General features: G+C 40.1%; 1 protein-coding gene across 4 annotated transcripts in view; it reads left to right on the top strand.

Annotated features, from left to right (window-relative positions):
* Positions 1–23,019, top strand: part of ipo11 (importin 11) — a 294,939-nt gene that overhangs the window by 51,679 nt on the left and 220,241 nt on the right. For 2 of the 4 annotated variants that reach the window (XM_078397369.1, XM_078397359.1), the window contains exons 10-14: positions 1,447–1,517; positions 2,153–2,345; positions 8,073–8,225; positions 11,611–11,654; positions 18,810–18,900. In XM_078397369.1, coding sequence (XP_078253495.1) covers positions 1,447–1,517; positions 2,153–2,345; positions 8,073–8,225; positions 11,611–11,654; positions 18,810–18,900 — 552 coding nt within the window. The remainder of the gene's footprint in view (positions 1–1,446; positions 1,518–2,152; positions 2,346–8,072; positions 8,226–11,610; positions 11,655–18,809; positions 18,901–23,019) is intronic. The other 2 variants (XM_078397338.1, XM_078397349.1) reach the window with 2 other exon arrangements.

Below are 23,019 nucleotides of genomic sequence, written 5' to 3' on the forward strand. Positions count from 1 at the left end.
AATTCTTCTGCAGGGACAATCCAGAAGAGGGAATCTGTCTTCACACAGTGATCTTCACCATCGAGAAAGAGAATCACCAAAAGAAGATCAGTGTTAAATCTCCCAGGGACCACACAAAGAAAGCACTTCGCAAAAAGTACCCCACAACAACCAGTTGATTCCTAGTGGACAGGAGCTGTAGAGTGTCCCCAAGGGGATAGGCTGTCCAAAGTCTACCAATCGGTGGAGACTCTTGGCTTTTCAAACAAGATGATACGGGACTGGTTTGCTGAGAATGAACAAGAGCTAATTAATGGCAAATGTATTGGTTGCTTCACATATCAACTCCTGCCTTAAGGATCTGGACCCACTGCAATACATCCAAAGACGTATAGGTATGTAGGTTAATTGACTGGGTAAATGTAAAATTTGTCCCTAGTGTGTGTAGGGTAGTGTTAATGTGCGGGGATCGCTGGGCGGCGCGAACTCGGTGGGCCGAAGGGCCTGTTTCCGCGCTATATCTAAAAAAATTAATTAAAAAAATCTACCACCATAACAGTTTGCGTCCCACCACAACAGATGAACGGGGGATGCAATCTTGCTGGCTCACCACTCTCTAGTGCACCACTTGGATAATAAGAAAACATACGTCAGGTTGCTGTTCATTGACTGCAGCTCCCTTCAACACCATCATCCCCTCCAAACTTATTATCCAACTCCGGGAACTGTGTCTCTACTCATCCCTATGGAATTGGACCCTCGACATTCTCATTGGCAGACTACTATCTGTACGATTTAGCGGCAAGGCATCCTCCTCATTAACCATCAACACAGGAGCACATCAAGGCTGCGTGCTCAGCCGCTTATTCTAAAGACTCTATACCGCTGACCGTGTAGCCAGGTACATCACCAACACCATCTTGAATTTCACGGATGATACCACTGTTGTTGGACGAATAATGGATTATGATGAGTTGGAGTACAGGAAAGGAATTAAAAATTTGATTAAAAATCCGTCAGAACACAATCTTGCTCTCAAGACTAAGGAGCTAATTGTTGACTTCAGGAGGGAAAAGTCAGATCCACGAACCTGTCTTCATCGAAGGGATGGTGTTGGGTAATGGGGGAAGGCACGTCTTATGAGGCGAGTGTAGAATGCATTGAGCTCATCCAGGAGTGATGCCTCACTGTCACTTGAGCGACCACTTCGCTAATTTGTTTTGAGTCTTAGTGGCAACGAAGTCTGCAAGTTCATGAGGTGTAGAATCTTTGAAAAGGATTGTTGTCAGATGTCAATTATAATCTAGTGTGATTTTCTGTTTTGAGAAATGAAAAGAAGCTTTGGTATTAAAATATCAGAGAATTCAATACTCATTGCAAATCTATTGTGAGGATTTCCTTTAAAATAGTTAATTATGACTTAATGCTATTTTGAATATTTGAAGTATTATTTTGCCCTTTTTGTAGGTCGGCAAATTAATGCAGAGAGCTCTTGCAGTGAAAAGCTGGAGAAGACTATTATCCTGTTCACTAAAGTGGTGAGGACTTAATTTGATTTTGTAACCCAAATAGGTCTGATGCATCTACTAGCAGTTGTACTTGGAAGCAGCAGAAAGTAGATTAAAGGGCCCGCTAAATGCTGGAAACATTCTGCATTTCAAGGCCGGATCATGAAAAGAGAAACAAAGTTAATATTTCAGGTTAAAGGTTATGAACATGAGATGTTGATGATTACAGTAATAGAGTCATACAACATGGAAAATAGGCACTTTGGCCTAGCTTGTCCATGATAAAGTCCTAGCCTGCCCAACCTCTCCCTATAACTTGGGCCCTTGTGTTCTGGCAAATTCTTGTAACTGCACTCTTTCCAGTTTAATGATTTTTCCCCCCAAGAGCATGGAACCAAAACTGTACACAATACTCCAAATCACAAATCGCACTTACTCCAAACAGCTACAGACTGTTTAGAGCAAGTGAGATTTGTGATTATAATCATTAAATGATTAAAAAAATAAGGTCTTCACATTGGAAAGATTTATCATATTTCTGATTTTCTTCACTTTGTTTTTGAAAATGTTCTAAGTACCAAATTGATATATAATGCTGGCTTATAATTTAGTCTTCTGCCCTATATACCAACACAAAAATATGTTGTCTGTTTTACTGATTGCAGCTTTTGGACTTTTTGGATTATCACCCATTTTCTTTCATCTCATTGATTCGGAGATCATTGGAATTTGCAGTTAGCTATACATTTACAAGCGCTGGTGAAGGTGTGGTGTTTGAGCGGTTCATTGTTCAGTGCATGAACCTCATTAAAATGATTGTCAAAAATGATGCTTACAAGCCAGCAAAGAACACTGAAGGTACATTTATTTCCATGTATGTTGCTTGTTATTCCTCCGCCATAAAGATATTTTTCAATCTTTCTTCTCAAGGATGAATTTAATTTAAGCATAATATTGACAATTTTTAAAAAATTTTATATCATGCAGTTATTTTAATGTGCAATGCTACATGGCGTTATATGCATTATCTTGGAGAGCTGCATTACATTAACTCGGAGAGAGCTGCATTCTGTTCATTCCTGTCTGATCACTGAATTATGGCATACTTCTAGTAAATCATTGTTTTGTGCCTCTGGTGTCTCTGTGATCTTTACTATGCTGGGTACATGAAGGTTCTGTAGTTTAATGTGACTGTTGCTTTTCAGTTCTATATCTTCAGAAATAAACCCCAATGCCTGGCTCACTTTGTATGGCGTTAACCTACTGCACAAGGCCTCCCTGATCCTGCTGCTATTCTTTCACATATAAACGTTATTAGTGTTTGGCCTCATTTTTTTAAATGCACCACTTCACAACTACTTTCAAATATATTTACTCCAAACATATTCCGTATTTATATATGTGTTTTTATGTATTTAGTTGCATTCTTTCATCCATATTATTTTTTTGAGCTTGATGCCATTGTTAAAAAGTTAAAGATTGTTATCCAAGTCCAGATAATTTACATAAATGGTGGTCCCAGCCCTGATCCTTGTGGAATGCTGGAGGAACTCAGCTGGCCAGACAGCATCTCTGCACTGGTTCCCCACTGCTATCTGTCTCCTGAACCAATTGCCACTCTCATGCTGTGACTTCTCTTACTCCTAATGTTTTGATTTCCAGTTACTAAAATGAACACTGAGAAGATTGAAACCATTATTATTGGCTCTTCTGTATAATATGAATCATCTATTTCCCTGGCTACCAGCTCAAGTTGCACCATTGTTTGCAGCCTCAGTCTTTTGTTTATTCTGTGCTGAGTTTTCACTGTCGTACCCTTTCCATCACAAGGAATAATGTTGTACAACCATCACTTGTATAATGTTACCTATTTTCTGTTTTGTCTTTTCATTTTCTGGGCTTTGTGTGTTGGTACTGAGGCCAGTATTGTTGCCCCTCCTGAATCTCCATTGCGAAGGTGGTAGTGAGCCACCTTGTTGAACTGAAGTCCTAGTGAAGATACTCTCAGATTTTATTTGCCCAAAATCATCTATTACTCTAGTTTCATGTTTTGTGTTTCTGAGAACCTTCTTGGTGAAACATGCCTTACACAATTTCTCTTTTGTTACTCGTTACTGCAATGCAACAGTAAACCAAATATTTTATATTTAAATTGATGAATTTTAACTTGTTAATGGTTCCCATACTAAGGAAATTGTTTCAATCTTATTGTGACAATCTCTCAAACATAAAATTAATGTAAAACATTTAGGTAAGAACTTATTAGAAATTTTGCTTGCGCACTTTTATCTGTCTGCTTCCCTTCCAGGCATCACTTCTGACTAATGTTTCAATTATAAACTGAACACTTTGTCAAATTAGCTGTTTCTGCTGCATTATGTAGAAACAGATTGGATCTATAATTCTGTTCTCATGACTTTTTGCACTTATCTCTCTGGTCCTTCTTTAAGCTTTTCAGCCTCAAATTTTTAACTTCCTGACCACACATTCAGTCTTCCATAAATAGCCCTGAAACAATTTCTTGACATTTTTACCTTTCACCCATACAGTGTCATTTCATCTGAGCTTTTCCGTTCATGTTCTCCTCCGCATTAACAAGTTAATTAGTGGGAGGATCAGTGTAAAAATAAACTACATGGCATGATGAGAATCAAATCAGATTTTAGTTCCACCTGAAACTAAGTGTGCGTAATTAAGACAGACACAGGAGCTTCTTGTTTCTAAATCAAAGGCAAGTAATAACTTTTTAAATAATTATGCTTGACAGCTTATAGAAATAAGTAGCAATTTCATCCTCTGAAAAAGATAATACCCCAAAATTTATTGTTTGTGTTTTAGGCCAATAAATGATGATTATCCTGTTGTACGTTTTCTTGTTGAAGCAGAGCAGTTGTATTTTAGTGGAGAAGTTGTTGCCCTGCCATGGCACTCTTTTTATTGTGTTACTTCTGCAACATCCTCATCGTTCTATATGTATTTTAAGTGCTCAGTACAAGTTTTTTCACCAAAATATTTTGTTAGTTTGGAATGCCAATTCTCAAATCTGTTTTTATATTTTAATTCTTGGCTAGGTCCTTCCGAGCTTCTTCCTATGATGTTATGTTTCATTCTGTCATTTCTGCCTATCTTTCTTTGTTTTTCCCTTTTCTGTCTGTCATCATCCTTTTCGAACCATCATCGAACCAGAAACTACATTTCATGCTGTTTTTACTATTTCAGTAGTCTATAAATATGCAGGACCCCATTACTTAAGCAGCCCTCTAAACCACTTGCTATGTCTGTCCACTGTCAAGTATCTTCCATAAGTCTAATGGTTTTATTACTGTTACTAATTGCTTTTGTGCCTGTCTTAAATTCCAGATATGTGAAGTTTCCACGGATTTCCGCATTTTTAAAATCCATTTTCCGCGCTTTTTGCATGGTTTCCACGTTTTTCACTTTGCCAAATAAATGGAGAAATCGGATCGAAAAAAAGAAAGAAAAAAAACACGATGTATAGACTTGTAATGAACTCTCGGGTTCCGGTAGTGGTCGCTAGGGGTTCCGCGAGAAATCCCCCCCCCCCCCCCCGTGCGTCCTGGAAGTCCCCCTGTAAATGTGGCACCTAGGTTGGGCAAGGCAGCCAATTTCAACCTCATCGGGACTTCCATGGTTAATTTGTCAATTCGGCCGCTAGAGGTCGCTGGAGGTTCAGCGAGAAATCCCCCGGCGCCCTGGAGGTCTACCCGAAAATGTGGCACATAGGCTGGGCAAGGCAGCCAATCTTGACCTCATCGGGACTTCCACGGCCGATCGATGGGTTGAATTTGCAACCTGCGGCCGGGGCTCTGGAACTCCAGCCCAGCTGGAGCCAGCAAATCTATCCCCATAGTTGTCTTCCTTGGCCTGCTGGATAAAGCTGCAAAGCTTTAGAACCAAGAGTGCCAGAAAATCAGTGGTGGAACTGTAATGAGTAAATATTAAATTTAAGTGCAAGATTATATATCATATCATATCATATCATATATATACAGCCGGAAACGGGCCTTTTCGGCCCTCCAAGTCCGTGCCGCCCAGTGATCCCCGTACATTAACACTATCCTACACCCACTAGGGACAATTTTTACATTTATCCAGCCAATTAACCTACATACCTGTACGTCTTTGGAGTGTGGGAGGAAACCGAAGATCTCGGAGAAAACCCACGCAGGTCACGGGGAGAACGTACAAACTCCTTACAGTGCAGCACCCGTAGTCAGGATCGAACCTGAGTCTCCGGCGCTGCATTCGCTGTAAAGCAGCAACTCTACCGCTGCGCTACCGTCCCGCCCTAACTAAATTAATTAAGACAGGGTTAAAATATAAAACACAGCAGAAAAGCCAATTACCACCTTTTTGGGCTGATTATGTTATTAGTAGATAAATGTTATTAGTGTACAGTGACATATTCACATTATTTTGTAATGTCTGTTTTTACTTTGAAATGCACTAAAAGAGGCTTGAAACTGGTAATTTTGTGTGTACATTTTCAAAAATGTTCTAATTTTTTTACCCCCGTTCTACGCCTTGCGCAAGCGCTTGGCTATTTTTCTCTTTTTGTTTTTTGCCTCACTCACATGCCTAAAATTCTTATATTTCACAAGGAGGGATCAATATTTACTCATTTAACTGAAATCAAGTTTGGATTTCCATGCTCATACAATCAGACATCAAAATCCTGAATTAAACCTGATAGATTTGCAGAATCTCATGTTTTTAATGATCTCCAACCATTTAAATAGTTCTGAAATGTCTCAAATGTAGGTTATAATTTTGATTGAGGTAGGTTTCAGTGTGAGCATTGCTCAGGAAAGGGGGCTTGAAGTCCTCAATTTGTCCAGACAATTTGACATTGGTCCTTAGACAGTAAGAAGGAGGGACCCCAACCCAAACCGTCACCTATCCATGTTCTCCAAAGATGCTGCCTGACCTGCTGAGTTACTCCAGCATTCAATGTCCTTTTGTATAAACCAGCACCTGCAGTTCCTGGTTTCGACATACAGACATTGGTCATAGATATCTGGACCAGATAACGTATAGTGTGGGTGAATAGAGGTGACTGGTGCAATGACCTGTGTCATCAATATTATGCTCTTTGCATTTAATAATCCTTCTTCAGACTCTCCCTTCAGGTCACTTGTCATTGAGTTACGAGATTTTTTTTAAGGATTAACAAATCATCCTTACTATTAATAGATGAAATCGCAGGTTCAGCTGTGTCAACAAAAATGACAGTTCTCTGGACTTGAAGCTGCCAAAGAGAGTTTGAGGGGATTGGAGGAGTTGGGGTGGGAAGTGAGGGTGAGAAAAGACAGTGGGTAATGGGAAGAATTATTGACCTGGACAAGTGTGAGTGAGAGGTTGTGGTTTGTGACAGGGAGAAAAGATTTTCAGAGCAGAAACAGCTGTCAAAAGTGGAATGGGACAGGCAGAGAGAGATGATGTGGGGGAAGGGGTAATGGTACAGAGGTGGGTGGGGAGAGGTGGATATGTGCACGGAGGGGATTCATCTTTGCTTACAAACCTGAACCTTGAAAGATCGGTACCATGTTTTCATTTTCCTTTAAGATTTCATTGTCAATACAAATACATTTTATAAATTTGGATTTTTTTTCATCAGTTGTTTTGGACTGAAATTCTTGAGGTCTGGAATGTAACTAATGAGAAATGTTTTTCATTGTCAAATGTTCACCTTTTCAAAAAGTGTCACTTTTTGAATAATATGGGCAATACAGCCTATATTTCATAGCTTATTTTTCCATTTCTACAGCCTTTAAATATTGTTAAATTTTACAGTTTTTCAAGGTGTTCACTAATGTAGTGATTAGACAAAACAGATTCAAGACAAGATGCACCACTACCTTGCGTGCAACTATAAATGCTCAGTGCATTGCTAGTGAGGCTCAAATATAGTCATGGAGTCATAGAGCGTGGAAATAGGTCCTTCGACCCAACATGTCCCAGCTACACTAGTCCCATCTGCCTGTGTTTGGCCCATTTCCCTCCAAACCTGTCCTATCCATGTACATGTCTAACTGTTTCTTAAACATTGGGATAGTCCCTGCCTCAACTACCTCCTCTGGCAGCTCGTTCCATACACCCACCATCCTTTATGTGAAAAGGTTACCCTTCAGATTCCTCTTAAATCTTTTCCCCTTTACCTTAAACCTATTTCCTTGATTCCTCTACTCTGGGCAAGAATATGTCTGAGAATCATGAAAAAATAGCATTCCTTATTGAAAATAAGTTAAAAAATTAAAGCTTAAGCACATGAGTTAGAATTTCACCTCCTATTGTTTTGCATCTTTAAGTCCCCATATTTTTTTGTCTTTATCTTAAGTGGCCTGAATTCCTTTAGGTTTTTGCTGAATATATGAAAGTGTTGCAGGTTTGGTCCTTTGTGACTTTCTTTCGACATACATTCGCGGAAATTTTGTTTAACGAGATCTGTAGCTGTAATTGTGAGGAAATTGTTGCAGAAGTGCATTACATTGCCGAGAACATAAATCAGATGAAACATTAATGTTATTATCGCTGATATATCATTTGTTTTGCATATCATTTTAGCAAGCAAGCCTGAAACTTTGGAAGCACACAAGATAAAAATATATTTTTTCAACTATTCAACTTTAACTGAAATCTGTAGAAGATTGGTATCTCATTATTTCCTTTTGACACCTGAGGAACTATCAATGTGGGAGGAAGACCCTGAAGGTTTCGGTGAGTTTTTAAATGCATGAAAAAATCTTTAAAAATTAATGTTTCAATTCTTTATAAATCAGTCAAGACATTTGCCTTTTATTTTATAAATTTTCAGGTTATAGGTTTTTGATGTTCAAAACATCTACACGCAATACATCTTGAAACATTAAACGTGTAATGGGTTCCATGCACTCGGCATGGAATGTTCATTTCTTAAACACCTTGGGTGAACATTTACATTACAATTACTGAAACATAGGATGCAAATTAATTCTAAGTGCAGAAAACCCCTGTGGCACAATTTAAGTTTGAAAGATGCCATCATCCTAAATATACATCACAGTTGCCTGTATGTACGCTTTCAGATATTTTCCATTGGAGCATTATTATCATCATATCATATCATATATATACAGCCGGAAACAGGCCTTTTCGGCCCTCCAAGTCCGTGCCGCCCAGTGATCCCCGTACATTAACACTATCCTACACCCACTAGGGACAATTTTTACATTTTACCCAGCCAATTAACCTACATACCTGTACGTCTTTGGAGTGTGGGAGGAAACCGAAGATCTCGGAGAAAACCCACGCAGGTCACGGGGAGAACATACAAACTCCTTACAGTGCAGCACCCGTAGTCAGGATCGAACCTGAGTCTCCGGCGCTGCATTCGCTGTAAAGCAGCAACTCTACCGCTGCGCTACCGTGCCGCTACCGTGCTATCTTGATTTGTATCCATGTAAGATGCCAAAGGCGAATATAAATGAAACCTTTGTTGGTTTACACCAAGACGCGATGTGCTAGAAAACTGATTCACTGGTTGTTAAACCCTCTAAGTAAAGAAGATTTGTTGGAACAGTTGGCAAAGCTCCATTCTTGTTCACCCTTGTTCACCCTGTCTGCAGCACAGGGGTTCCGCAGGGAACAGTGCTAGCTCCATTCTTGTTCACCTTGTACACTGCGGACTTCAGGCACAGCTCTGCAAACTCCTATCTACAGAAATTCTCTGACGACTCTGCCATCATCGGCCTCATTACAGGTGATGATGACAGGGCATATGGAGAACTGATCAAGGAGTTTGTGGACTGGTGCCAGCGGAACCGCCTCTGGATCAACACGGGGAAATCCAGGGAGGTGGTGGTAGATTTCCGCAGGCGCACCCAGGTCCCCCCGACTCCGGTGAACATCCAGGGAATGGACATCGAGAGGGTGGATTCTTATAAGTACCTGGGTGTCTACCTCAACAATAAACTGGACTAGACTGAAAACACCGATGTGCTATACAGAAAGGGCCAGAGCAGACTTTATCTGCTCAGGAGACTCGGGTCCTTTGGAGTGCAGGGGGCACTCCTAAGGACCTTCTACAACACGGTGGTTGCATCGGCCATTTTCTATGGAGTGGTCTGCTGGAGCAGCAGCAGACGGAAGGGAAGCGACTCGACATGCTGGTCAGGAAGGCCAGCTCTGTCTTGGGTTGCCCCCTCGACTCAGTGCAGGTGGTGGGAGAGAGGAGGATGATGGCAAAGCTAACATCGCTGCTGGACAACGACTCCCACCCCATGCAGGACACTGTCACTGCGCTGAGTAGCTCCTTCAGTGACAGACTCCTTCACCCCAAGTGCATGAAGGAGAAATATAGGAGGTCCTTCCTTTCCGCTGCTGTGAGACTGCTCAACCAGCACTGCTCCCAGCAGACGAGTCAACAATAACAGCTAAGAACACACAGAAAACTGATGACAATTTATGTATCTTTATTTATAATGAATGATCTCTTGCTCTCTTGCTATCCACTTTGCTGCTGTAACACTGTAAATTTCCCCGGTGTGGGACGAATAAAGGAATATATTATTATTATTATTATTATTATTATATATAAATATAATCAAAGAATGAATTACAATTTGTCACTTTCTCTTTCTGTTAACATTTATCACTTTTTAAAATTCAATGAGGTTATTAGTATTAAGAGAATGGGACTGGAATGTGCGTTGTCTTAATACATGAACACAAAACTTGCAAATTAAATTGGACATATGGTACATGGATAGGATGGGTTTAGACATATTTGGGCCAAATGCAGGCAAATAAGACTAGCTTAGATGGAGCATTTCCGTTGGCATAAACGGGTTGGGCTGAAGGGTCTGTTTCTCTGGCATTTTTTTAAACTATTGCAACAATGACTTTTATTTTGCCTTCACTGTAGCCAGTACAGAACTGAACAATCTTTTGATCTTGCGAACATCCTTCAAATGGATATTGGCAAGCTGAAAGAGTGGCGCCCATAAGTACAGTGTGAAAAAAATGGGAGGTTGTTCATTACGGTAGAGAAACAGCAAGTTTTAATTTTCTTGTGTGCAAGTCATTCAAAGCCAATTGGCAGGTACACAAGGCTACGAGGAAGAAAAATTATATCTTATTTTTTGCTTGAGGATTTGAATATAGGACTAAAATGTCTTACTATAATTATATACAGATTTGACAAGATCTCACAGGGAGTGTAATTTCCAATTTTAGGTGCACTTTAGAGAAGGATATTTTTGTCATATTGTTCAGTAACAATATGCTAGATTGGTTACAGGTTTGTGCAATGCCCAGCTGGGTTTGGATACATGCCTCTGGATCAGATCTTAAGTGGCCCTCCAACAACTTAACCGCAATGCAGACACCAGAGATTGCAGATGCTGGAATCTTGAGTAAAGAAAGAACACTGGAGAAATTCAGTAGGCCTGGCAGCATCTGTGGGGGGAAATAGACCCATCAGTCTAAAGAAGGGTCCAATAAAAAATGTCATCTGTCCATTTCCCTTTACAAATGCTGCCTGGCCTGTTGAGCTTGTTTTGTTTAGTTTGTAGGTACTGCATGGAAATGGGCTCTTCGGCCTACCGAATATATGCCGACCATCAATCACCCATTCATACTACTATTTTCATCCCATTTTTGCATGCACTCCCTACACAAGGGGCAATTTTACAGAAGTCAGTTAACCTACAAACCTGCACATATTTGTAAAGTGGGAGGAAACTGGAACATCCGGAGGAAACCCGTACAGTCACGAGAATGTCGAAGCTCCACACAGAACTCGAGCGCTGTGAAGCCCATTTGCTCCAGCAGTTTGTTTTTTTAACTTCACCACAATGCTCTGTTGGTATCTCTTTAACCTTTGTCTTGACTCTCCCTGGAGCTGTCCTGTGCTCCCTCCCATTTCCTTTCAATCTTGTTTCTTTTTTGTTGTGTTCCTCTCTCCTTTTCTTCTTAATAGATATCAGGCATTTAATGTGTATTTTATGATAAGTAATTTTGTAGCAATGTGTTGCTTATTCCTTTTAACTCATTTGAAATGGATTGCTATTCTTGACATTCATGTTGAAAATATTCTTTTTATTCTTTTTAAAATTTTTAATAGCAGTGGAAGAGGCTGGAGGGGATTCTTACAAATATAGTTTAAGGGTAAGTTGGACGAAAATCAGATTTATTCCTATTGATATTGTATTATTAAAGGTTGACTTCTCTAAATCCAATTAATTGTTTGAGTTACAGCTTAATTTAATATATTGTTACATTTATGGACTTCAAACAATAATCCTTAATTCATATGACAACTCATTGGTATTGGTTTATCATTGTCAAAGTATCGAGATACAATTAAAATGATATTGCTATCCAGGCAAATAATACGATACATGTGTAATCATATTGCACATGAGAACAACAGGTAGGTCAAAAACAGAAAGGAAACAGTGCTGTATGTATAGTGTGATAGCTACAGAGAAAGAGCAGGTAAAAAATGTGCGAGGACCACAACAAGGTAGATTGGAAGGTAGACACAAAATGCTGGAGTATTTGCCTACCACAGTAATGCTGGGAAAACAACCCTCCACCATCATCCTCTGCTTCCTTTCATGAAGTTAATTCTCTATCCATTCGGTCAGCTCTCCCTGGATCCTAGGTGATCTAACCTTCCAGAGCAGCCTATCACACAGAACCTTACCAAATGCTTTGCGGAAATCCATATAAGCAAAGTCCACGGATTTGCCCTTGTCAGCCTTATGGTTACTTTTTCAAAAAATCTCAAATTAAATTATAAGAATATTGATAAGATTATAAGACATGATTTCCATGTACAAAACCATGCTGACTATTCCTATATATAGCTATATCTATACCTCACGCTGCTTTGGCAAGGCCAGCAGCATAATCAAGGAGGAGTCGCACCCTGGCCACTCCCTCTTCTCCCCTCTCCCATCGGGCAAAAGGTATAGAAGTGTGAAAATGCACACCTCCAGATTCAGGGACAGTTTCTTCCCAGCTGTTATCAGGCAACTGAACCATCCTACCACAATCAGAGAGCAGTCCTGAACTACTATATACCTCATTGGAGACCCTCGGACTATCTTTGATCGGACATTAACTGGCTTTATCTGTAACCAAACGTTATTCCCTTTATATGTATCTGTACACTGTGAATGGCTCGATTGTAATATTGTATTGTCTTTCCGCATACTGGTTAGTATGCAACAAAAGCTTTTCACTGTACCTCAGTACACGTGAAGATAAACTAAACTAAAATAATCGGCCCCTTTGTATCCAAGCGCATATGTACCTTATCCCTCAGAAACCTCTCCAGTAACTTGCCTACCACAGATGTTAGGCACACTGGTCCATAGTTCCCTGGCCATTATTTGCAGCTCTTAAATAGAGACACAGCATTAACCACCTGGGCTTCTGCAATTTCTTTTCTAGCTTCCTTCACTCGGATATATCTGATCAGGCCCAGGAAATTTATTACTTCTTCTGACTTAGCGAGGGGAGAAGAGAGTGAGCGATGAGTGGAGTGTGTGATACCGATTATGTTAGCTGCTTTCCTGAAGCAGTGCGAAGTGTAGACAGACTTAATGTGATGCCTGCTTCTCCACCAGGTCCACCTGACTCATTGCAAGAGGCTAAAACACGTAATGTAGACAATCTCAAGGAATGGCTTGCTAGGGGGACTGGGATATTGTAGCCATAACAGAAACATGGCTGATAGAAGGACAGGCCCGGCAGCTCAATGTTCCAGGGTACTGATGCTCCAGGCGTGAACAAGATGTAGGTCAGAAAGGAGGGGAGTTGCCTTTTTGATGAGGGAGATCATAATTATAGTGCTTAGAGAGGATATTCTTGTGGGATCACCCTAGGAGGGTAGAGGGTAGAATTTAGAAACAGGAAGGGAATGTTCACTTTCTGGTTATGTTATACGTCCCTCTCAATAATCAGCTGGATATTAATGGAGCAGTTGTTTAGGGAGATTGTAGACAGCTGAAAAAATACGAGGATTGTATTAGTGGGCGATTACAGCTTCCCTAATATTGACTGGAAAGGGATGGAATTTGTTAAGTGTGTCCAAAAGAAGTTCCTTTATCAATATCTAGAGTTCCCAACTCGAGGGAATGACGTAGAGCAGGTGACTAACGTGTGGGGTTGGGGGAGGGGCACTTTGGGACCTGTGACCATAATTCTATAAATTTTAAAGTAGTGATGGAGGATAGGACTGGCCCATAAGTTAAGATCCTAAATTGGGACAAAGCCAGAAGTGTTTTGAGGTGTTAGGCAAGATTTGCAGAGGTCAATTTGGAGAGTCTGTTTACAGGTAAGGGGCCAGCTTGCAAGTGGGAGATTTTCAAAAGTGAGCTAGCACGGGTACAGGGACAGCATGTTCCTGTTCAAGTGAAGGGCAGGGCCGGCAAATTTAGGGAACCCTGGTTGATGAGACATGTGCCTCTGGTCAGGAAAAAGGAGGTATATGTCAGGTTTAGGCAGACAGGATCAACTGAATCCCTGCAAGGGTATAAGAAGGGCAGGAGGTACTTAAGAAGGCATTCACGACGGCAAAAAGAGGGCATGAATTTGATCTGTCAGGAAAATTCGAAGATATTCTACAATTACATAACGAGTAAAAGAACAGCTATGGAAAGAATAGGTCCCCTTAAAGATTAGTGCAGCCATCTTGGTGTAGAACTGCAAGAGATGCGGGAGATATTGTTAATGTTTCTCATCTGTTTTTTACTGAGAAGTCCATGGAATCTAAGGGATTGAGGCATACGTGTTGTGTTGTTTTGTATCACATACCAATGACCAAATAGAAGGTATTGGCAGTACCTCGTCCAGCTCTCCTGAATAAAGATATATGGGTTTTGGAATATAGCAAGACTTACTTAAGCAGATATGCTGCTTTATGTACGAACAACCTGGTGGGGGAAATTACCAACCTACAATGCAGGGAGCTGAAGGGAGCTTAAGGCAACTTAAACTGATTATTGAGATGAAATTTGCTGGTATTTTTATGTAGCATATGGACAGTGGGCTGTTCTGTACATTCTGTACTGAATGGGGGATTGTGCTTATATACAGGGATAGTCTTGCTGAGCTGTATGCAAAAAAATGTGTTTCACTACTTGCTACACGTGATAATAAAGAAACCATTGACCACAGCGGAAAGCGTCATCTCAGATTTTGAACTACCCATTGTAAATCATTGATCCATAAATAAACTGATAATGGTACTTGTGGAGGAAGATAAGTGGGAAGGGTGTAGAGGAAAATGACAAGGAAATGGGAAAAGATTGGAAGTATAAAGGAAGGGTAGCAAAGATGACATCAAAAAGACACTCATTCAGTTAGAAGGTATGATTTTCCAGTTCAATTCAGTTTAGTTTATTGTCACGTGTACCGCGGTACAGTGATAAGCTTTTGTTGCGTGCTAACCGGTCAGCAGAAAGACTACATGATTACAATTGTGCCATTTACAGTGTATACATGATAAGGGAATAACGTTTAGTGCAAGGTAAAGCCAGCAAAGTCCAATCAATAAAAGTCTGAGGGTTACCAAAGAGGTAGCTAGTAGTTCAGCATTGCTCTCTGGTTGTGGTAGGATTATTCAGTTGCCTGATAACAGCTGGGAAGAAACTGGCCCTGAATCTGGAGGTGTGCATTTTCACACCTATACTTTTTACCTGATGGGAGAGGGGAGAAGAGGGAGTGGTCAGGGTGCGACTCGTCCTTGATTATGCTACTGGCCTTGCCGAGGCAGCGTGAGGTTTTTTTAATGGAGTCAATAGAAGGGAGGTTGGTTTGTGTGATGGTCTGGGCTGCGACCCCAATTCGCTGCAATTTCTTGCAGTTTTGGCTGGAGCTGTTCCCAAACCAAGATGTGATGTATCCTGATAAAATGCTTTATACGGTGCATCTGTTGAGGTTGGTGAGAGTTGCAGGGGACATGCTGAACTTCCTAAGCCTTCTAAGGAAGTAGAGGCGTTGGTCTGCTTTCTTGGTTGTTGCTTCAATATGGGTGGTCCTGGAGAAGTTGTGCTGGTGATATTGACTTTGAGGAATTTGAAGTTTTCAACCATCTCCACTTCGGCACAGTCAATGCAAACTGGGGTGTGTGTACCACTTCGCTTCCTGAAGTCGATCACTATCTCCTTTGTCTTGCTGACATTGTGAGAAAGGTTGTTGTCTCGACACTAGGACACGAGGTTCCCGATCTCCTTCCTGTACTCCGTCTCATCATTATTTGATATCCGGCCCACAATGGTGGTGTCGTTTGCGAATTTGACAAATTAATTAGATTAGTACATGGCTGCACAGTCGTGGGTGTACAAGGAGTAAAGAAGACAGCTAAGAACGCAGCCTTGCGGGGCACCAATGTTGAGGATTATCGTGGAGGATGATTTGTGCCTTATTCTCACTGATTGGGGTCTGTTGGTCAGGAACTCGAGGATCCTGTTGCAGAGACGAGTGATGACACCAAGTCCCGCGAGTTTGGTGATAAGCTTAGATGGTATAATGGTATTAAAGGCAGAGCTGCATGAATAGATGTCTGACGTAGGTGTCTTTCTTATCCAGGTGTTCTTGGGATGAGTGTAGGGTTACCATTTTCCTTAAGGAACAGATCAGAATATCAAACCAATCTTGTTCTGTACACAGACCTTAAACTACCGTTAGTAGGTCGGAAATGAAACAGCATATGTTTGAAGCACATCGGTCGAACAGCATCTGTGAAATGAGAAATGGTGATAACATTTCAGGGCAACATCTGTCATTCCTAGATATAGTAACATTGGGGAAAGGTTATTGGGTTAGTATCCAAAGGGTTGGGCTTTTGATCTAGTAGGAATAATTGAATACCACCACAACAGCTGGCCAATTTTTATTTAAGTAATAAATACGCGGGACACGGGAGTTTCGATCGGCCCGACTGCGGATGGTTCAACTGCCCTGACCGCGGAAGAATAAAGTGGAAGAAGATTGGACTTTATTGCCTTCCATCACAGTGAGGAATGTGGGGAATCCGCTGTGGTGGATGTTTATGTTAACTTTTATGTAGTTGTGTGTCTTGTTGCTTTTTTTTTAGTATGGCTGTATGGTAATTCGAATTTCACCTTAATTGGTACATGTGAAATAAACTGACCTTGAAACCTTGAATACTCTGGAATAATAAATGCATTAATAATGGTGCATGAAGTGTGATAGGTATAAAATACCTTCTGTGTCAGTAGCCTTCAGGGTGGAGATGCATCAACTTTACCTGGTGTTGAATTGCCTTGAACGTGTCCCTGAGATCACTTTTCAACAGTAGTGTAGTTGATTCTTAATGGCCTTCTGAAATTAGCGATGAGTAACACTCAATTACCTTTCTTACCTTGCTAGTTGATACCTTTTAAACCTTGCCAAATGAAACCCTAAAAAACGGATTCATTTTTGAATCACTGGAGCATCAGCTAACTGAAATATCACCCACTTTCCACATATTGATTTAATTTAGTATTTTGCTCGCTTCCCATTATTCTCCAAGAACCTTCATTTTTCTTTTTCAAGGTTAAAACTTTGTAGCTATTTTGTTTTCACAGAAATCTATACCCATTTGCACTGGCTTCCTGACATTTGAATTGTATATTGCTTGGTCCTCAAATTTTCATTGGACTGCCTGCATCCAGCATTTCACTATTTAAGTAGTACTCTGTTCCACCCCCTTTAGGTCTGAAGTGGATGATCTCACTTTTAACTACGTTAAAATTGTAGTGCAGACCAATTATACGTGAATGTTCTGTGTATTGGATGACAATGACAGAGACAAAACTACGGTTGTTCTCGGATTATTATTGTCACATGTACCAAGGCATAGTGAAAAGTGTTGTTTTGCATGCTTTTCAAACAGATTATACACCGATCAGCCAAATCATTATGACCACTAACGGGTGAAATGAATAACATTGGTTATCTTGTTACAATGGCACCTGTCAAGGGGTGGGATATATCAGGCAGCAAGTGAATAGTCAGTTCTTGAAGTTGATGTGTTGGATGCAGGAGAAATGGGCAGGAGTAAAGACCTGAGCGACTTTGACAAGGGCCAAATTGTTATGGCCAGACGACTGGGTCAGAGCATTTCAGAAATGGCAAGGCTTGTGGGGTGCTCCCGGTCAGCAGTGGTGAGTATCTACTGACAGTGGTCCGAGGAGGGACAAACCACAAACCGGCGACAGGGTGTAGGGCACCCAAGGCTCATCGATGCTTGAGGGCAACGAAGGCTATCCCGTCTGGTCCGAACTGAATGTGGGAAGCCGCCAAGCCGGTGGAGGGAGTGTGATGCTCTGGGCAATGTTCTGCTGGGAAACCCTGGGTCCGGCCATTCATGTGGACGTCAATTTGATACGTGTCACCTGCCTAAACATCGTTGCTGACCAGGTACACCCCTTCATGGCAATGGTATTCCCTAATGGCAGTGGCCTCTTTCAGCAGGATAATGCACCCTGCCACACTGCACACATTGTTCGGGAATGGTTTGAGGAACATGATGAAGTGCTCACGGTGTTGCCCTGGCCTCCAAATTCTCCAGATCTCAATACGATTGAGCATCTGTGGGATGTGCTGGATCAACAAGTCCGATCCTCGGCGGCTCCCCTCGCAACTTACAGGACTTGAAGGATCTGCTGCTAATGTTTTGGTGCCAGATACCCCAGGACACCTTCAGGGGTCTTGTAGAGTCCATGCCTCGGCGGGTCAGTGCTGTATTGTTTTGGCTGATTGCTGTATATGCCATACATAGATACCATCAGTCCAAACTCAGGTACAATAGATAAAGAAAATCATGAAAGATTTGCATGGGGACACTCAAGAAAAATTGCATTCAAATGGCACAGATTGTAGATAATTGTCAGAAGAACTGAGCAACATGAGTAAACACAAGTAATGAGGATTTTAGATTTACTGTTTGCTATGCTGATGGAGTGGATCCAGTGCTAACTTTCAAAGTGGTACCAGTTAAATTTTAAAAGAGAAAGAATTGCAAGAAAAGGAGGAATTAGTGGAAAAATAGTGAAAAACTAATTAAATGAACTGGTGAAAACTCAATGGCATTAGAATAGTATTATATGCTTAAAGATTTAATAACAATCGTGTTGGAAATTCCAAAAATTTCTGAAGATAATGAATTGGTAAGGATATATAAAAGATTTATACTCTGTATTACTGAAGTTGTTATCAATACTTATTAATTGAAACATAGCTATATTTCTCTCAGAGTTGCACGAGTGATGTGTTAAACTGTATTTTGTCTTTTATTTGTAGCCATGCACGGAGGTGCTGTTTTTGGATGTTTTTCACGAGTACAGCCAAACGCTAACTCCTGTCTTGTTGGAAATGGTTCAAAATCTACATGGTATGCTTCATTCTTTTTAGAATACACTTTTTAAATTCAACGTGTTCATTTTATCAGATTGTTTATTTACTTTGGCATAGATGAGATGTTTTTAGATCTCTTGAAACATTTGTTACTAGGATAACAAAATCCCTGGTGGAATTTCACCTCTATCCCGAAAATGTATGATGTAAAATAACTTTGCATTTGCAGTAAATTTTAAACATGGGCATATTTTATTTTAAAATGTTTTCATGTGTTCTTATTTCCAAATTGTTGATAGGTATTTTCATTCACTTAAATTGTATGCCATTTAGCACCAGAATTGACCTTTCAGTCATCGAGGACTGCTTCTGAAACCATGGTTGATTTGTAACTTTACTCCTTATAACTGTTTTTTGCCCATATCCCATTATACTGTTATGTACTAAGTCATCTAACACTGAAACTTATCCTTCAGCGCAGCTGGTTCATGCCAACCTGGGCTAGACCTATTTGCCTGCATTTAGTTCATATCCCACTAAGTCTTTATCACCCGCCTCTATCACTTCTCCTCAGCAGCTCACTTAACAGACCTTTCATCCCTTATGTTGGAAAAAAAATACCCCTCATATCCTCTTTAAATCTTTCCACTCTCACCTTAAATCTACATCCTCTATATGTAGGCTTGGGATAATCTCAAATGTAGTTCTGATTGATATTAAGATGTAAAAATCTCATGCAAAGGTCACTAAATGTGACATCGAATTGGTGGTCTTGTGACACATGCCTTTTAAAACCTTTTTCAGTATCAAAAAATATTGATGAGTCCATTTGTGTCAGGACAATTGCCAAAGATCTCAAAATATGAAGAAGAAATGTTTTTTATCTTATGTGATCGCCAAACATTATTTTTATTGAGAAGTGCAGTAAATTATATTTTTAATATTTTTTAATTGTTCTATGCTTCTTTCAATTCTGTACACGTTTGAATTATTTTGATACGTTTAATATACTTTTTTTTTCCTGTGCCTGGGAATTATACCAAATAATGTTTTTTTTATATTTGTGGAATCTTAAAAGAAGATAGTTCTGAAATCCTTTCTAATTATTGAACATCTTTTAAACAATTTCACAAATAAATTTCAGTACACATAGAAACATAGAGAATAGGTGCAGGAGGAGGCCATTTGGTCCTTCCATTCATTGTGATCATGGCTGATCGTCCCGAATCAATAACCCGTGCCTGCCTTCTCCCCATATCCCTTGATTCCACTAGCCCCTAGAGCTCTATTGAACTCTCTTAAATCCATCCAGTGATTTGGCTTCCACTGCCCTCTGTGGCAGAGAATTCCACAAATTCACAACTCTGGGTGAAAAAGTTTTTTCTCACCTCAGTTTTAAATGGCCTCCCCTTTATTCTAAGACTGTGGCCCCTGGTTCTGGACTCGCCCAACATTGGGAACATTTTTCCTGCATCTAGCTTGTCCAGTCCTTTTATAATTTTATATGTTTCTATAAGATCCTCTCTCATCCTTCTAAACGCCAGTGAATACAAGCCTAGTCTTTTCAATCTTTCCTCATATGTTAGTCCTGCCATCCCAGGGATCAATCTCGTGAACCTACGCTGCACTGCCTCAATTACAAGGATGTTCTTCCTCAAATTAGGAGACCAAAACTGTACACAATACTCCAGATGTGGTCTTACCAGAGCCCTATACAACTGCAGAAGAACTTCTTTACTCTTATCTGATCAAAATTCAAATTTGATGTCTAGCCCCATAATCATCATCACAATTTATATGTGAATATTCTTGAATGATTCCTATACCATTTTTGTTCTTTCAAAATAAAGAATACCTGGAAAGAGAAATAGCTACTTAGTGGGACATTCCTTGACATTTGAAGGAAGGAAAATGTGCTCTTCTCAAGGAGGTGGCTGAGCAGTAACACTTTAAATAGATATATTATATTGGCAGTGATTTTTCCCATTTGTTTTCTACATCTGTTTCCTCAGCTAATGCAGCGATCCCTCAGTACCGAATGATGTTTGCTCAGATTGCATGACAAGCAACTGAATGCAACTGATGCTTAAGAAAATAATGTTGCAGTAGGAATAAAATTGGAAAACAAAAATGACTGCTTAATTGTAGATATTTAAAAATGTACAGGTATCAACTTATAAACTTTTGACAGAGTGAAGCAGAAAGCTCTTTCCCAAGGCAGCCATTTGTCCAGCCTGTCCATTTCAAAATGTAGACATTGATAGATTGATATGTGTAAGAAGGAACTGCAGATGCTGGTTTAAATCGAAGATAGACCCAAAATGCTGGAGTAACTCAATAGGACAGGTAGCATCTCTGGAGAGAAGGAATGGGTGATATTTCTCTTCAGACTCAGTCTGAAGAAGGGTCTTGACCCGAAGTATCACCCATTCTTAAGGGGTTTATTATTAAGGGGTTGGACACGTTAGAGGCAGGAAACATGTTCCCAATGTTGGGGGAGTCCAGAACAAGGGGCCACAGTTTAAGAATAAGGGGTAGGCCATTTAGAACTGAGATAAGAAAAACCTTTTTCAGTCAGAGAGTTGTGAATCTGTGGAATTCTCTGCCTCAGAAGGCAGTGGAGGCCAATTCTCTGAGTGCATTCAAGAGAGCGCTGGATAGAGCTCTTAAGGATAGCGGAGTCATGGGGTATGGGGAGAGGGCAGGAACGGGGTACTGATTGAGAATGATCAGCCATGATCACATTGAATTGCGGTGCTGTCTCAAAGGGCCGAATGGCCTACTCCTGCACCTATTGTCTATTGTCCATTTGTTTTGGGTAATGAATTCCTCTGAGTGAAGATATATTTCTCACCTCTGTCCAAAATGGACAAGCTCTTACTTTGAGACAGTGTGACCTGGCTCATGTCACCTCAGCATCGGGTCACCTCAAGAAGCATCAACTCTATTCTTCAAAGACTCATGACAGCGTTGAGAGTTTTAATGAAGTATGTACCAGCCAAGCCAGTTTTCACTTCATTGTATGAAAAGCCCACTGTCCCTGCAATCACACTGGTGAACCTTCATTGTACTTACATTATTTTTCTTCAGTGGGAGACCAGACCTGCTAACAATATTGCAGGTACAGGCCCCCAGGTGACCTATATAATTGGACAAGGAGGTCTCTACTCTTGCATTCAAATTCTTTCAATAAAGACTTTCGCTTTATTTGCTTTACCTGCGATATGTGTAAACACACTTGAGTCCCTCTGGAACTCACCATCTTTCAAATTGTTATTGTCTAAAATGTTTTCTCTCTTCCTATTTATTCCACTGTGCATGATCTCAGATATTTCCACATATTTCACCTGCCATTTCCTTGCTTAATGATAAACCTGCCTGTTCTTCCTTGAAGCCTCTTTTTGTCCTCCTCAAAGCCCTTGATACCACCTATTTTATACATGAATGATTTCAAATTGGCTGGGTTGTTTTAGCCTAATTTAAAATACTCTTGTGCAGTCTGGTGAAGTAATGTTGTTAATATAGTTGGTAGTACCTTTCTTACTTTTGACAAGAATAGTTTGCATGCGGCAGTTCAACCTGCGTAACCTTGACATGTTCTTCATTGAGATATTAAAAATGTAAAAAATCATTACTTATGGTGGTTAGAGATGGGGGCAGTGTGAATTGATGCCAGATGTGAAAGGTATGAATTTTATAGTATAAAGACTTCTCCCAAGGTCATCTTATTCTCTAATTGTATTGCAGTCTAATTAGTGTTTATATGTTTCATTTCCATTAACATGCAATGTCTCAAATACTTATAGTTAATCATATGTAAAGCCTTCCTGGTATTGATATAGTTAAAATAATGATTTTAAACCTTTTGCCATTGTAAACAAAAACTAAATTTAAATCTGTATGACTACTATACGAGTAAACATTTTGAGGTAAACTGTTCTAATGTTGCAGTAATCTCCCGTCATTACTTATAATTACATCCACATAGCATGACTGGAAAATACAAGTCAATCAGGATTAAGTATGATTTCTCTTTGAGATTGCTCTTCTTACTGGATCCATACATCAAAACAATTTGCATTTTAATGTAATATTACATTTTAAGAATAAAGTTAAATGACCTTTCACAACTTTGTTTAAAATTCATCATATGGAG

The sequence above is a fragment of the Rhinoraja longicauda genome, chromosome 1 (genome assembly GCF_053455715.1).
Source record: "Rhinoraja longicauda isolate Sanriku21f chromosome 1, sRhiLon1.1, whole genome shotgun sequence".
In the NCBI taxonomy this organism is placed as follows: Eukaryota; Metazoa; Chordata; class Chondrichthyes; order Rajiformes; family Arhynchobatidae; genus Rhinoraja; species Rhinoraja longicauda.